The following is a 14,674-nucleotide window of genomic DNA, read 5'->3' as shown; positions in this document are numbered from 1 at the left end:
CCAGCCGGCTGCCGTCTCTTCTGCTCTCTGAGCTGCGCTCTACGTTACGTGTTTTTTTTGTTTGTTTGTTTGTTTTTGTTTTTTTTTTTTCCCAATCAAATTTAATTTTGGTCAGTTTTCCTCTCTAAGCAAGTACATGTGCATTAGTTTTGTGTATGATCAGGGAGACAGTGGCATTTACAATAAAATCAAATCCTTGCTCTGGCTGAAAAATGCCAGAATAATTACTTCTGACATAGTGGAAAAATTTGGAAGGTCTTCAAATGGACTGATGTGATTAAAACTGCACTTCCATTGCCCTCACTTTAGATACTTAATACTGAAATGTCTCGAAATTTGACCTGGGCTTCTGAAACATATGAAAGCTTAATGAGATCAGTATTCTGCTCAGGAAAGGGGGGCTAGCAGGAGAATAAGCTAGCTGTCTCTTCTTTCTGAAAAGTACTTGTGAAGTGCAAAGGAAGCCCTAGCTCATCATTCAGACCATTTAGCCCCTGGGGCGGAATATGCCGGCCTTACTGGGCATGCTGCAGGATAGTTTTGAATGGCATTTGCATGTTATAATGTGTCTAATTTAGATTGCTTGTAGTGTAGCTGTTCTTCATGGGAGACCAACTTGAGTGGGAGAAGGCATGTTCTTTTCAAAATACAGAGATAATGGAGATGCATCAAGGTTCAAGTGTGCACTAAATTATTAGAACATAACTAGGTGCAGTAAATGTAGATATGGACAAGAAGTAGGAAGAATAGATTTTCTTTTTTTTTGTGGTGTTTTTTTTTTTTTACAAAACCATACAGAAACTGGCTCTTGTTTTCTGTTTGTCATATGTGTAATGACATATAAAATCTGGGTGGTAAAGCTCCTGTAAAAATGTATTACAGCTGCACAAGTAAAGTGCTATGGAGAGAGATTTTTTTTTTTTTTAATCTAGTAGTATATTAGTCTGTTTATATACGTTTTATACTGATAGGGTTTTTTAATAGGAAAAGAATTATGAAATTACTATTGTAATTGGGCTCTAATATTAAGAGTAAAATCAAGTAAACACAGCAGTAAGAATTCTGTTGTGTTGGGTATTTGGGGGGGGTTTTGTTAATTTTTTTTTTTGAGTTTTGATAGTTTTTGGTTTTGGTTGGGGTATTTTCTGTGGTTGGGTTTTTGTTGTTTAATATGCAGCGTTGCTTTCCTTTTTTACAGGGGCTGCGGTTTGAAGTGGTTCCATCTTGGTTTAAGGAGACACTTGAAAAGTCATCTTTCGCAGCCCCTTATGAGTATGCCATGGAAACAGCAAAACAGAAAGCTCTTGAAGTAGCGAACAGAATGCATGTAGTAAGTTGCGAACATCATCAGTGAGATATTTGTCTTTAAGTGATGCCTGCTACTGTGACTTAATGTGTATGTACTTCTTAAGTGGTCTCTGAGTACATTAATTTTCCCCACTGAAGTCAAATGGGTGTTCTTCTCTCATTTGTGAAAGATAGCTTCCCAAAAATTAACTCACCTAATAATGAACAAACAAAACAAAACAACCAAATAAATGCCCCCCAAAAAGACATCTTGTGCCTGCAGTTTGGGCTTTCCACAAACAGAAGTGGTCTGCACCTCTTGTCAGCAAGGACACCTCTCATTTGTGACAGGTACTTGGTAGTTCCTTCCAGAAGCCAGGTGTGTGGCAGGACAGTTTTTCATTCCAGGTGTTTGTTTACTGTGGAGGTAGACTCTATGGGAAAACACTAATGAATTAGTGCTTTGCTGCATTTTCCATTGAACATTTTCCATTCAGCTGATCAGTTGTGGCAAGAGAATAGGTCAGAATTTGTGACTGTAGAGGTGCTAGAGCAGAGCAGAAGAACACAAAATTCTGTTTTAAAGCACTCTGGACAAAGAAGCAATTTCATTTTAAGAAGGGAGAAGCTGATGATACCATGTTCTGTAGTCAAAGCATGCATTTTGTATCCTAAATATTATCAAAGTTAGTGATGCAGCTTACACTATCAGTGGCATACTTGACTTCTGCCCTTGACCCAGATCACTGTTTCTGAGCACATAAGGCTGTTCACTACAAGAACCTATTTCAAGTTCTAGCTGATTAGATCTCACAAAATGTACTATAATAATTTTTTAATAATACAGCTCTGAAGGAGAGGAGTATGTTTGTTGAGCCTATATTGGTGGCAGAAAGGGAACACCAAACACTTAAAACCAACAATGTTGCCAGATGTCCCCATTTTTCAAAGCAAATATTGCATTATCTCTGGTGTAAATTGTTATCCAGGTTTCTGTCAGAGAATGGTATGACATGTGGAGAGTGGATTTTAAACCCAGCCTTGCTAACTGACTTATGCTGGACTTTCATTGCAAAACAGTATGCTAGTTCAGTGGATTTCAAAATGCTTCTTCACACAGGATTTTTTTCAGTTATAGCTTTAATTGATTCAACGAAAGCAGATCAACAGCCTTTCTCGTATTACTATTAAAGACAAGTTTGCTGTTTTGTTGTGTTAAATAATAGCTATGTACCTCATAACATACAAGTAAATCAAACCTCATCTGTAAGGACAAGAGGTTTAAAATGAACAGGTTAAAGCCAAGAAAGGGCTACAAGGAATCTTTATATACCCCCACCTCTCAATTCCACGAAACGGCCTGTATGTGTTCTCTTTTCTGAGGAATAAGCAAAGTGTAGATACAGAAAGTTGGAGTGCTGTTTTTTGTGGGTTTTCTTCAGCGAAACCTGACTTGGTAAAATGATCCTAGAGAGCTCAGAATTCCTTGCTTCCAAATACTGGCCACTTCCTTTAAAAGAATTGTCTGCCACCCTGAAGACCAGAATGACTTTAGAGAGGGTAGTTACTTCTTTCATGATTACATTTGTTAATCAGTAACGAATCTAGGCAGAATTTTGACCTGAGGACGGTCTGCTCAACCCTCTGTTGCCCTCAATTTTATGGTGATACTAAAAATCACTGTTTTACAGAAAGTGTGAAAGGTGAAGCAGTGTCTTGGTTTCAGGTCAATGTACAGCCCTATTTGTAAACCAGCAAGTATGTTTTCTTACCTGAAGTTTAAAAATGCTTTCTTATTTTACCATTATTGAGAAATACCTTCTTTCTTCATGCCTTTGCAGAAACACTTGAGAACACCTGACGTTGTCATAGGAGCAGACACTATTGTGGTAAGAAGTCTTCTGTGGTTTAGCATAATTTGAGAAGAACATATTTGTATCTTTAGGTTTGAAGTTGGAAAGTTCATAGAATCATAGATTCATAGAATCAATAAGGTTGGAAAAGACCTCAAAGATCATCAAGTCCAACCTGTCACCCAACATCTCATGACTACTAAACCATGGCACCAAGTGCTGTGTCCAGTCCCCTCTTGAACGCCTCCTGGGATGGTGACTCAACTACCTCCCTGGGCAGCCCATTCCAATGGCTAACAACTCTCTCTGTGAAGAACTTTCTCCCCACCTCGAACCTAAACTTCCCCTGGCACAGTTTGAGATTATGTTCTCTTGTTCTGGTGCTGATTGCCTGGGAGAAGAGACCCACCCCCTCCTGGCTACAACCTCCCTTCAGGTAGTTGTAGAGAGCAATAAGGTCTCCCCTGAGGCTTCTCTTCTCCAGGCTAAACAATCCCAGCTCCTTCAGCCTCTCCTCATAGGGCTTGTGTTTGAGGCCTCTCACCAGCCTCATTCCCCTTCTCTGGACACGTTGTTGAGGCCAAAATACAGCACCCGGCACTTGCACTTGTTGAATGCCATCATGTTGGACTCTGCCCATCTGTCCAGCCTGTCAAGGTCCCTCTGGAGAGCCCTTATACCCTCTTAACAGTTCAACACCTGCTCCCAACTTGGTGTCATCTGCAATCTCAATCCCCTCATCCAGATCATCAATAAAGATACTGAACAGAATGGGGCCCTGAACTGATCCCTGGGGGACGCCACTAGTGACTGGCTGCCAGCTGGATGTGGCACCATTCACCACCACTCTCTGGGCTCAGCCCTTCAGCCAGTTCCTAACCTAGCACAGAGTGCTACTGTCCAAGCCATGGGCTGACAGCTTGACTGGGAGTTTGCTGTGGGGGACGGTGTCAAAGGCCTTGCTGAAGTCCAGGTAGACTACATCCACAGCCTTCCCCACATCCACCAGGCAGGTCACCTGATCATAGAAGGAGATCAGGTTGGTCAGGCAGGACCTGCCCTTCCTAAATCCATGCTGGCTGGGCCTGAGCCCTTGGCCATCCTGCAGGTGCGCTGTGATTGCCCCCAGGATGATCTGCTCCATAATCTTGCCTGGCACTGAGGTCAGGCTGACAGGCCTGTAGTTTCCAGGTTCCTCCATCTATCCCTTCTTGTGGATGGGCATCACATTGGCCAGTTTCCAGTCATCTGGGACCTCTCTGGTGAGCCAGGACTGTTGGAAAATGATGGAGAGCAGCTTGGCCAGCCCATCTGCCATCTCTCTCAGCACCCTAGGATGGATCCCATCTGGTCCCATGGACAAGTGGCTCAGCAAGTCCCTAATTGCTTCCTCATGGATTTCAGGGGTACTACACTGCTCATCTACCCGTTCAGGAGGCCAGTTATCCTGAGGTCCTCCTGCCTTACTGTTGAAAATGGAGGCAAAGAAGGTGTTTAGTACCTCAGCCTTTTCCTCATCTTTAGTTACAATATTACCCTCCAGGTCCAATAAAGAGTGGAGGTTCTTTCTTCTCTTTTTAGCATCAATGTATTTATAAAAATGCTTTTTATTGTCTTTCACAGAACTTCAGAATAGCTTAAGTTCTAACTGGGCTTTTGCCTCTCTTTCTCCTACATGTTCTAACAACATCCTTAAGCATATCACGAGTTGCCTCCCCCCTTTCCAAAGGTGATACAGCCTCTTTTTTCCCCTTAATTTCTTCAAGAGCTGCTTGCTCATCCAGGCCAGTTGGCTTCCCTGCCGGCTCATCTTTTGGCACATGGGCACAGCCTGTTCCTGTGCCTTCAAGAGCTCCTGCTTGAACTAAGTCCAACTGTCCTGGACCCCTTGGTTCTTAAGGGCTGCTACCCAGGGAACTTTGCGAATAAGTTCTTAAACAAGTTAAACAAGTTGAAGTTTGCTGTCCAGAAGTCCAAAGTGAGGGTTCTGTTACTGCTCCTCCCTATTTCCCTGCATATTGAAAACTTCACTATCTCATGGTCACTGCACCCTAGACAGCCTCCTACCATCACATGTCCCACCAGCCCTTCTCTATTTGAGAACAGCAGGTCAAGCAAGGTCTGACCCCTGGTAGGCTCACTTAACAGCTGCATCAGGAAGCTGCCCTCCATACACTCTAAGAACCTTCTGGACTGCCTTCTCTCTGCTGAGTTAAGTTCCCAGTAGATGTCTGACAGGTTTAAGTCACCCACAAGGACAAGGTCTGATGATCTTGAGACAGCCTCCAGTTGCTTATAGAATATTTTATTTGCCTCTTCATCCTGGTTGGGTGGTCTATAACAGACTCCAATCAGGATGTCAGTTTTGTTAGTCCTCCTTCTGATTTTAACCCACAGGCTCTGAATCCTTTCATCCACAACCTCAACTTCTGAGGCATCAAGAGATGCCTCACTCTTGTCTTGTCTTCACTGAGAAGTTTACCTGCAATATGATGGGGTTGTTTTTTTTCCGAGCAAGGCACTGTTTCATATCTTGAATGCTAGAAGTCCTGCTGCTGTTTTTGCAGAGACACCTGTATAAGTGTTGCCTTTGATCCTCTAGTATGTAATGGAAATTCTGTTCTTAGGCAACTGTTGACTGTCAAGAAGATCATGTGAACTATTCAGTGTTGTGCCTTCTACCAGGCATTGCTTTATACTTGTCATCTCCACAGAGACGGCAAACAGTTAAGGATGTGGATGTCATGAATACTGCACTCTTTACGTTCTTTATACTAAATACCTATTCTACCAAAGCATCTGTTCTTGCTCTACTGAGTTCACCCATATTTGAAGCCCTGGCTGGTATCATGCTTTAAATGTAGCACTCACTCTGTCTTTTTGTTTTAGTCTGTGGATGAGGAGATCCTGGAGAAACCAGTTGATAAGCAAGATGCTTATAGGATGCTGTCAAGGTCTGTAGTTTTATATATGTTTGTTTGAAAAGGTACTGTATAGATTCCTTGATAGTTATGAGAGCTCCATAGTTTATAATGTCAGTTGTTTTTAAATAGTGTAAGCCAGTTCTGCCACAGAAAAAGACCGTAAAAACATTACCCACAGGTTCTTGCTTTTGTCCCTTAACTTTAGGAAGCTGATCAGGGACATAATAGACCATTTTGTATTCACTTGAATTAGTTTTCAGGATTGCATACAAGACTGTATGTATGATGCAACTGGCACAGGACGGGGAGATGAAGAGAAAAATCATGATGGGAAGGACAAAACCATCATAGAAGTCATTGAGACTTGACGTTTAAAGGAATAATCTTGCATGTACAAGACAGTACATGGTGATAGGTGTTCATGGACAATTGCTTTAATTTCTACTAACCAAGGAGGCATTGACTTCTATCAATGATCACCATGGGTGGTGGGCTGGTGGGTTTTGAGGCTGCTGCTTTTTTCCCCTACAAGCTTAATGAATCTTTGAGAAACAAAACATAAGTAATTCTAGGCACCCCCTTTGAGAAGGGTGAGATGTGATGAATCCACTGCTCTGGCTTCTGATTTAGGAGGGAAATAGGGAAGAGGTGCGCTGCTTGTTTCACCAGTTTGTTTTAACTCAGGCGTCCCCTAAAGAGTGAATGCAAGTGGCTTGGTAGTTTTTTGAGTTTGATTTTAGATTTACATTTTGTCATTGATGACTCAGGCTGAATTTTTTATCCTTTGGCATGTTACTAACTTAGAAGTAGTAGTTTTAATTTATTTTTTTTTTGTTTAAATGGTAGCAACATATATAATTAGTAAAAGGTTCTAAAAGGATTCTGTCTGGCAAGATTTCTCAAGACTGCTTTTGTTTGAAGTAGTGGCAAGTTCAAGTAGTTCAAAAATAGTACCCTTTTTGTGTTACAGAGCTTAGTCTACTTCTAACACATTCAAATGGGTTGGGGTTTGTCTTTTGGTGTTTTGTTGGAGTGTTTAAATTCAGTATGTCAGTCTGTTATTCATGCATATGAAATACACTTAAAATTTAGCTTCTTAGAACTCCTTTTAATTTTGGTATATATGAACAAGAAAAAATGCAGTCGAGATACATATTTGCATATATCCAACTTGTCAGGGTAAAATTTTCACATACTGTTTCATCTTGCAGTTAATGATATAGAACCTTGTGGAGGATAGTAGGAGTGTGAGATGTTTCTGATCACCTCAAATAACCTATGCAATCTCTAGGAGACTATTCCTTGATTAGTGTTTCCCAAGATTCAAGTTCTCATGGTAACATTTTGTACACATTAATAAACTTAAAACCCTCAAAATTAAACAGCCACAGTGTAGCACTGTGGAGCCACTACAAGAGAGTGCCCATGGGTGTGGGGTAAGAGGGACTTCAGGCTCTCTTCCCCTACACTCTACCATGGGAGCCTTGGGGCCAGTCTGGACAAAGCAGGTGCCTAAGGCTGAGCTGCCTATCACTTACTTAGTCTAATTTGCATCACTTAGCTATTTATTGGCATCTTTAAGTGAAGATGCCTGTAATAGTAGTGTTTATGCTGATTGGATTTTTCTTATGCATCTGTAATAGTTGTTTCTGTCTGCGTACAGTTAATAAGCTTATACCATGGAATGTGTGTAGATGTTGGTACAAATAAAATTTTGGGGTCCTGAAATGATTGCATCTCTTGAGAGTATGTTTTTGATTATTTGTTTTGCCAATATCTTTTCACCTATAATGAAAAAATAAAATGAAGTACATTTATTAAGGATACCTGTCAGGAACATGATAACAAATTTCATAAAACTGTTCATTAATCTGTACTTTTTTCCTGACAGGTTGAATGGGAAAGAGCACAGTGTCTTCACAGGAGTGGCTATTATACATTGCAGCAGTAAAGGTACATCTGTCATTTTATAAAAACTTGGTATTTTCATTAAAAATTACTGTCCTAAGGACTTGTGCAAATGAAGAAACAGGATGAAATTTTTCATATACAGTCTGAATTGGCTTCATACTCATGATGAGAATTACGTTATAAATACGTAAATTAAAAGCACCCCCACAAAAGCCAACCTGCTTACTGTATTCAGTTTTCACACAGGAAGGAGAATGGCAAAATAAAATGGACTTTAGAAATACTTCCTCTGAAGGCTGTGGGTCTGATTAAAAGACAACTGTAAACTCTGGGAATATTCTAAATTAAATTCAAGTAAGTCACTGCAGACTGTGGGACCAAGCAGGATCTGATCTGTATTAACTTTATTCCTGTGTTCTGTTTACAGTGGCTGTTGAATACAAGTAGTTGCAGCATCTGTAGTTACTTCATTTTCCAGTCAACAGCAGACACTTAAAAGCCCATTTTTAGGGGATGAGTGTGCCTCAGACTGTTGATGAACTGTAGGGAGCAGTAAGTCAATGCTCTTTATCAGATAGTTTCTATAGTAAGTGGGTTTTATGAGAACTGTACCATTAATACCATTTGAGGAATTTTTAGTGTGAAGGACTTGCTCTGATAATCATGCCAATAATCTTATAGTAGAACTTCTGCAAAGATCATTAGTCTGAAATTTCACTGTCCATAGTCTCTGCAGGAAAATCACTTAGAGCTTTTAATCTTTACTGGAGTGGTTGCTCTTAACTCTTCTAACAGAAACAGTGATCCAGTATAGTTAACATGCTAGCATAGTAGAAAGAGAGCTGCTGCAAAAAAACCCCAAAATAATCACATGTTATCGGGGGTTCTTGTGAGCAATCCAGCAAGAACAATAATGCCTTTGTTTAGGAAGAAAGTATAAGTGCACAGAACTGTAGTCTCAATACTATGACAGATGAGAGCACATCTAATTTAAAGTTTACAGATCTTAGCCACATCATATTCAGATTAATAAAATGATCGCAAGTCTGCATATCTCCCAAGTGATGCAATCAAGGGAGGTGTAGCTGATCAATTTTGTTTGTTTGGGTTTTTTTACAGTACTGGAAGACAGAGTAATCTGTCTTCATATGAAAAAAATTTTTATTTAATCAGGATTGCTAAATGTTTTTTCAGCACTAACACCATTAGCAGTTGGTTACTTTTCTTTCACTAGTCTGTACTGTGGGCTTTTCTTACTCCTCAAGAATTTCCTTACTATCAAAACAGTGGTAACAGGAGCTGCTGATCTTTGTATTTACAGAAAAGAGTAGAGAGAACTAATCCATAACATGCCCACTCATTTGTGCAAGGCTGTTTCATTTTAGAAAAGCCTCCATCTGGTATGATACCAGATTTACAGTGTTCAACATACAGCAGGGTTCCATGCCCTGGTGTGCATACTTTATTGCACCTCTGGCCTGCTCTCAACCAATTCTAGATAAAGAAGTCCGAAATAATCTTATTTCTTGAGACATGAGAGGAAAATTACATTGGTTACTGATGGGACTGTTGGATACCTGAACCTGCAGTGCAGATGTTCACATTCACTCATTTATAATAGATAAGTGTTTAATTATGAGGTGGTGTTAAGAATTCTTTGACAACAGTCATAAAGTTAGAGGGCTGTCTGTAGCCTTTTCTGTATGCAGTGCTGAATGTGTATGCTAGTACTCCATAAAAAGCTCTGCATAAACATCTCAACCCACCACAACATCATTAAGAGTGCGTTTCACATAGGGAGATCAATGTTAGCCCAAAGACAGGACTGCAGAGGTTGAAAACACAAGCTTTTGCTCTTTTAGTGAAGTTAATGACTGTCCCTAAAGAGCATTATTAGTCATTTGATATATCTCTGTAAGTAGACTTGTGGTTTTGTTTGGGAATTCAAGTTAATACAAAATAAAACTGAAATGTTATGCTCCCTAAACTACTGTTCCCATTTCTAATAAGGCCCCTTCCTTTCTGTAGATAATCAACTAGAGACAGAAGTCACTGATTTCTATGAAGAGACTAAAGTAAAATTTTCTGACCTGTCTGAAGAGCTCTTGTGGGAGTACATTCATAGCGGGGAGCCAATGTAAGTAAGACCATGAGCTATCACACAGTACTTGGGTGATATCATACGGCCTAATAGGTCTTAAGGTACACAGTAGCCAGCATCATAAAACATTTTGTTCTGCATTCTGAGAAATTTTGCTGTGATATGTGATAAATCACAGCGTGGGTGATGCAAGGTAGGTATTCTATTCTTCCTGTCCAGAGCTATCATTCCTCCAGGGAAGGTGAATCACCTCCTTATTATCCTAATAAATTTGAAAAGTGAAGACTGTTGAAATACTCTGGATTATAGCAAGCACTCCTGGAATACACAATTACCTCCCTGTTAACAGAGGCATTCAGGGAGCTTGGATACCTGACACAATAGATCTTCTTAAAGTAACAGGTGAAGAGAATGAGTATTGGATAATCAGGGTATTGAAAAACTTTTTTGAAGGAAGCTAGAACTTGGTTTATTTAATCAAAATGGCACTGATGTGATGGCAAGGAACACCAACTTAATTTTCTCTTAAAATTGTGGCTAACTTATATGTGTTCATGTGCCATAACTGTCTTAGCTTGTAGCTACCCTTGTAATTTACTAGTTACTTACAGACAGTATTGATTCCACAGAAGAAATAGTATGAGAACAAAATGCCTAACTAAGATGAAGTTGACTAGATTATTTGTTTTTTAATTCATTAAAAACGTGCTGGCCAGAGAGGTTGTGGAGTCTCCTTCTCTGGAGACTTTTCAAAAGCCACGTGGATGCATTCCTGTGCAGACTATTCTAGGTGATCCTGCTTTGGCAGGGGTGTTGGAGTTGATCTCTGGAGGTCCCTTCTAATGTTCTATGATTCTATGAAAAAAAGTACTTCGAGACAACAAGGAGATGATGGTGACTTTGTGGAGTTTGCCTTTCTTTTGTGTTAGCTGAAGCTTAGTAAAGGCAAATCAGGTCATAGCACTGTGGACTGCATATCTGGTGATTAGAGGTGAACTCTTGACTTCGTAACTTCAATTCTGGCTGTAAGAATATTGTTCATGGTCGTTTTTAAACTCATCTGTACTATAAAACAATACAGTCATGTTTTACGGGGGAAAACTTTGTAGACTTTGGATTTAGGTGATGTGCAAGTGAGGCATACTTTCTGAATGTGTAAGGGTCCCAGCTTGTTAAAGACACTGAAATTAAATTGGATTATGCAGAGAAGAATATTTTGACAAAAATACAGTTTATAATAGAAATTTCTAGTTAAGTTTTTGGAGGGTGATCTGTGTATGCAGCTGATCATGAAGTTGCAATTTGAAGGAGAAATGACTATGGATTTGTAAGGAGAGCAAACAGGTTGAAAAGTATTTTGGAATATTCTGATTATATCCTCTGTAAGAAAATACACTTTTGAGTGTTGTGCTGCAGCAAAATGGCTCATAAACAGCACTGAGTAATTCTGTGGATTCTGCTGAATAGGGTGTGTGACAGCAAAGTTTTCATAGGAACCAGAGGTCCAGAGAATATATTTCTGTAGTCTCTGGAGCAGAAGCAAATCAGTCTTCACTCAAATAATTGCTCTGGCCTTGAAAAGGAAATACAAAGACAGCTTCCTGTAAATTTTGCAAAACAGTAAGGAGAAGTCTTTCTTGGTGGTTTGGGTTTTTGGTTGGTTGGTTTTGTTTGGTTGGGGTTGGTTGGTTTGTTGGGGTTTTTTTTGTGTTTGATTGGGGTTTTGGTTCCCTTCTCCATGGCCACCCATAATGATTGCAGATTTATGTGCATGCAGGTTTTTCTAAAACCTGCTGCAGTTAAAATGATTGTTTGCTTATTTACTCTCTTGTGCTGTTGAGGATTGGTTTATTTAGACAGAAAGGACAAAATTAGCATATAGTATTTTAAAAGCCAGTCACTGGTGACAGGGGGACTAATTCTAGAAATACATAGCTGCCTTAAGGTGTGACTATGGGAGGAGAGAAAGCACTATCTCAAGGTAAACTGTGATAAGGCTATAAAACCCTCAAAAATTTTGGCTGCAGAAAGGTGGCCTTTCCCTTTTATGTTTCATTCATGTCCCTCTTCCCAAACAAGGATATTCTGCCTGCTGTCTGTCTTCTTTTCTGACTCTCTGTAGAAAGAAGGCTGGACCATAGTAATCCTGACTGGTTTTGGCTTGTGTAATGAGTAGACTTGGTTTCTGCCAGCCTCTTTGACCCAGCTTTTTATTTTGTAACCTTTCCCTTGTAAACTTCCACCTCTGTCTCTGCTCACAACTTCCAGTCTGAAGATCCTATGTAGTTTTTGGTACCTCTGACCTAATTGGTGGCAGTGAAACCAAAGGACCCTACTGCACTCTGGGAAAGGGGGAGATTACAGAGTCTGGAGCTCTACAGTTTCAGACTTAACTCTGAAGTAATAAAATGTAGAACATAAATGTCTGACTTTCTCCCCTTGTTTATTTTTCCTCAAGAGTTACTTCCTTCAAAGCTATAGCAAATACATCTTTTAGATTTTGCAAATAATTACAGTCTCCCAGCACAAATTAGCTTGTTATCAGCTCTTACCGAATGAAAGCAAAAGCCTTCCAGGTGCAGGAGTACAGAAGTAAAGGGAGCTGTGTTGTGCTTATACTAGAATTAAATTTGAATCTTGTTTTTTAATCTATGATGTTGTTACAGTTGACTCTGCTGTATAAAGTAGTTGTTCTTCATTCACCAGAACTCACTAGCAAGTCTTTCTTGTACCTGTCTATTTCTCTGCTTCTGGGCAAGTTCCTGTGCAAATGGAAATGCATTTCTGACTGATTTCATGATGTGTGTGTGCTGATTGGGCATCTAGCTGTTGCCCTTCCCCAGGGAGAGATGACCAAATTCTGCTTTTCCTTACCTCTGTCACACCAGTCTCTCTCCTCTGTGGAACCACTAAGTTCATATTTAAAGGAACTAAAGGTAGGACTTACCTGATCTGTAGACATGTGAAGATACCTAAGTTTGGGTATCCAATCAATCAACTAGTAGTTGATGAAAGAATTTAGTGCACTGTTTCTAATGAATTTTAAATGGGTGCTTCAGTAAAGGTGAATTTTGGCAGTGATGTGTGATCTTTCTAATAGTGAATCTCAATCATAAGATCAGATGTACTCTGTCTAATGTAGCTAATATTTGTCTGTACTTGTACTTATGCAAGCGTATGGACCAAGACACATATACAACTGTCATACACATGTTCTTGCCTTTGAAAATCTACCTAAAACCCAGCCAAGCCTCTCCCTTCATTCGTTGGACCAGTAATTCTTGCTAGTGCAACATTGATTTATTTGATCATTGGCTCTGCATTGGACAATTCAGATATTGTATACATGTATATACTATTTTGTGGCATGAATAAAGTTAAAGGTCTGCAGCTAATAAAGGATGTAGTCCTCAAGAGTTACAGCTCTTTCTTGACATTTCTCCCATCAGATTGTGTGGGTTTGGTTGTTCATGTTTTTCGAAAAAACACTGAATGTTGCAGACATTGCTGCTATATTTTGTGTGGGTTTGTTCATTTTGAGGCTATTTGTTTGTTTTTAATAAGTGTATTTTGCACACATTCCCACTGAAAGGTATCCCTTACAACAGGCTGTTAATTAAAAAATGGTTTGGTGGCAGCAGTGATCTTACTGTTTGTCAAAAAGTCTTTCAAGTGATTTTTTTTTTATTATAATGCAAATTAGCTGATGCTGTACCTAGTCTTATAAATTAGACATTAAAGTAAGTGCTGTGCTAATAAATGTATTCAGTTACAGAAGCCAGAATAGCCAGAGCTAGTTTTGAGAGCTATGTAAGTACTGATACATTCTGAGGTTTAGCATGGAAGACACTTGTTGAAAAATCAATGGAACTAAGTATATAGCATCCCACTTTTGGACTAAAAGTTGCCCCTCAGGTGGCTCAGTTGGTAGCGCATCAGACCCTTAATGGGAAGATTGTGAGTTCAAGCCTGCAGTGGGCAGTAGAGTCCTCCTTAATGTAGTCATGAGGTCTGTTGGACTCAATGATCTTTGAGGTCTCTTCCAACCTTAGGAATACTGAATACTGAAGCAGAGAATCCTACTCAAGATTCAATGCCAGAATATAAAGTTCAATATAGCACTAAAAAAAAATTGTCCAACTGTGTTAATGTCTTTGGACTATGATATCACTGCTTCTGATAGACAAAGTGGTTTTTGCCTCCCTGCCAACATATATCTGGGGATGACGGAGATTGGAATCAATACGGCTGATCAATATGATCTAGTATTGTTCCTTTATTGCTTCATCATTGTTCTGTTATAAAGCAAGCATAGTGCAAAGCAGACAGTAGAGCTGACAGGCTAGTAAGAAGTGCACAGAAGAAGTGTGTATTAAGAAAAACTTTACAACTTATATAAGCTTGAGGGGCATTGCTGGCACGGCTTCATTGGCCCCTCACGACTGACCACACACTGTACTACTGTGGATTATTGGTTAACACGCGGGATTGTTGATATACGTGTGCGTCCTGTTATTGCAAGATAACTCTCTATGTTTATGGCTACCAGTGCCCTGCTTTGGTTACACAGTGCAGGCACAGCACTGTTCTGCTACACT

The 14,674-nt window shown here is 39.8% G+C and overlaps 1 protein-coding gene across 4 annotated transcripts in view; it reads left to right on the top strand.

Moving 5' to 3' along the window:
* Positions 1-14,674, top strand: part of ASMTL (acetylserotonin O-methyltransferase like) — a 34,644-nt gene that overhangs the window by 498 nt on the left and 19,472 nt on the right. For all 4 annotated transcript variants that reach the window (XM_068141365.1, XM_068141378.1, XM_068141371.1 and 1 more), the window contains exons 2-6: positions 1,199-1,330; positions 3,129-3,176; positions 6,030-6,094; positions 7,956-8,017; positions 10,004-10,112. In XM_068141365.1, the coding sequence (XP_067997466.1) occupies positions 1,199-1,330; positions 3,129-3,176; positions 6,030-6,094; positions 7,956-8,017; positions 10,004-10,112 (416 nt within the window). The remainder of the gene's footprint in view (positions 1-1,198; positions 1,331-3,128; positions 3,177-6,029; positions 6,095-7,955; positions 8,018-10,003; positions 10,113-14,674) is intronic.

Source organism: Melanerpes formicivorus, unplaced genomic scaffold (assembly GCF_026170545.1).
Source record: "Melanerpes formicivorus ecotype bairdi unplaced genomic scaffold, bMelFor1.0.p_v2 SCAF_1, whole genome shotgun sequence".
Classification (NCBI taxonomy): Eukaryota; Metazoa; Chordata; class Aves; order Piciformes; family Picidae; genus Melanerpes; species Melanerpes formicivorus.
This window is presented reverse-complemented; position numbering and strand designations above follow the sequence as displayed.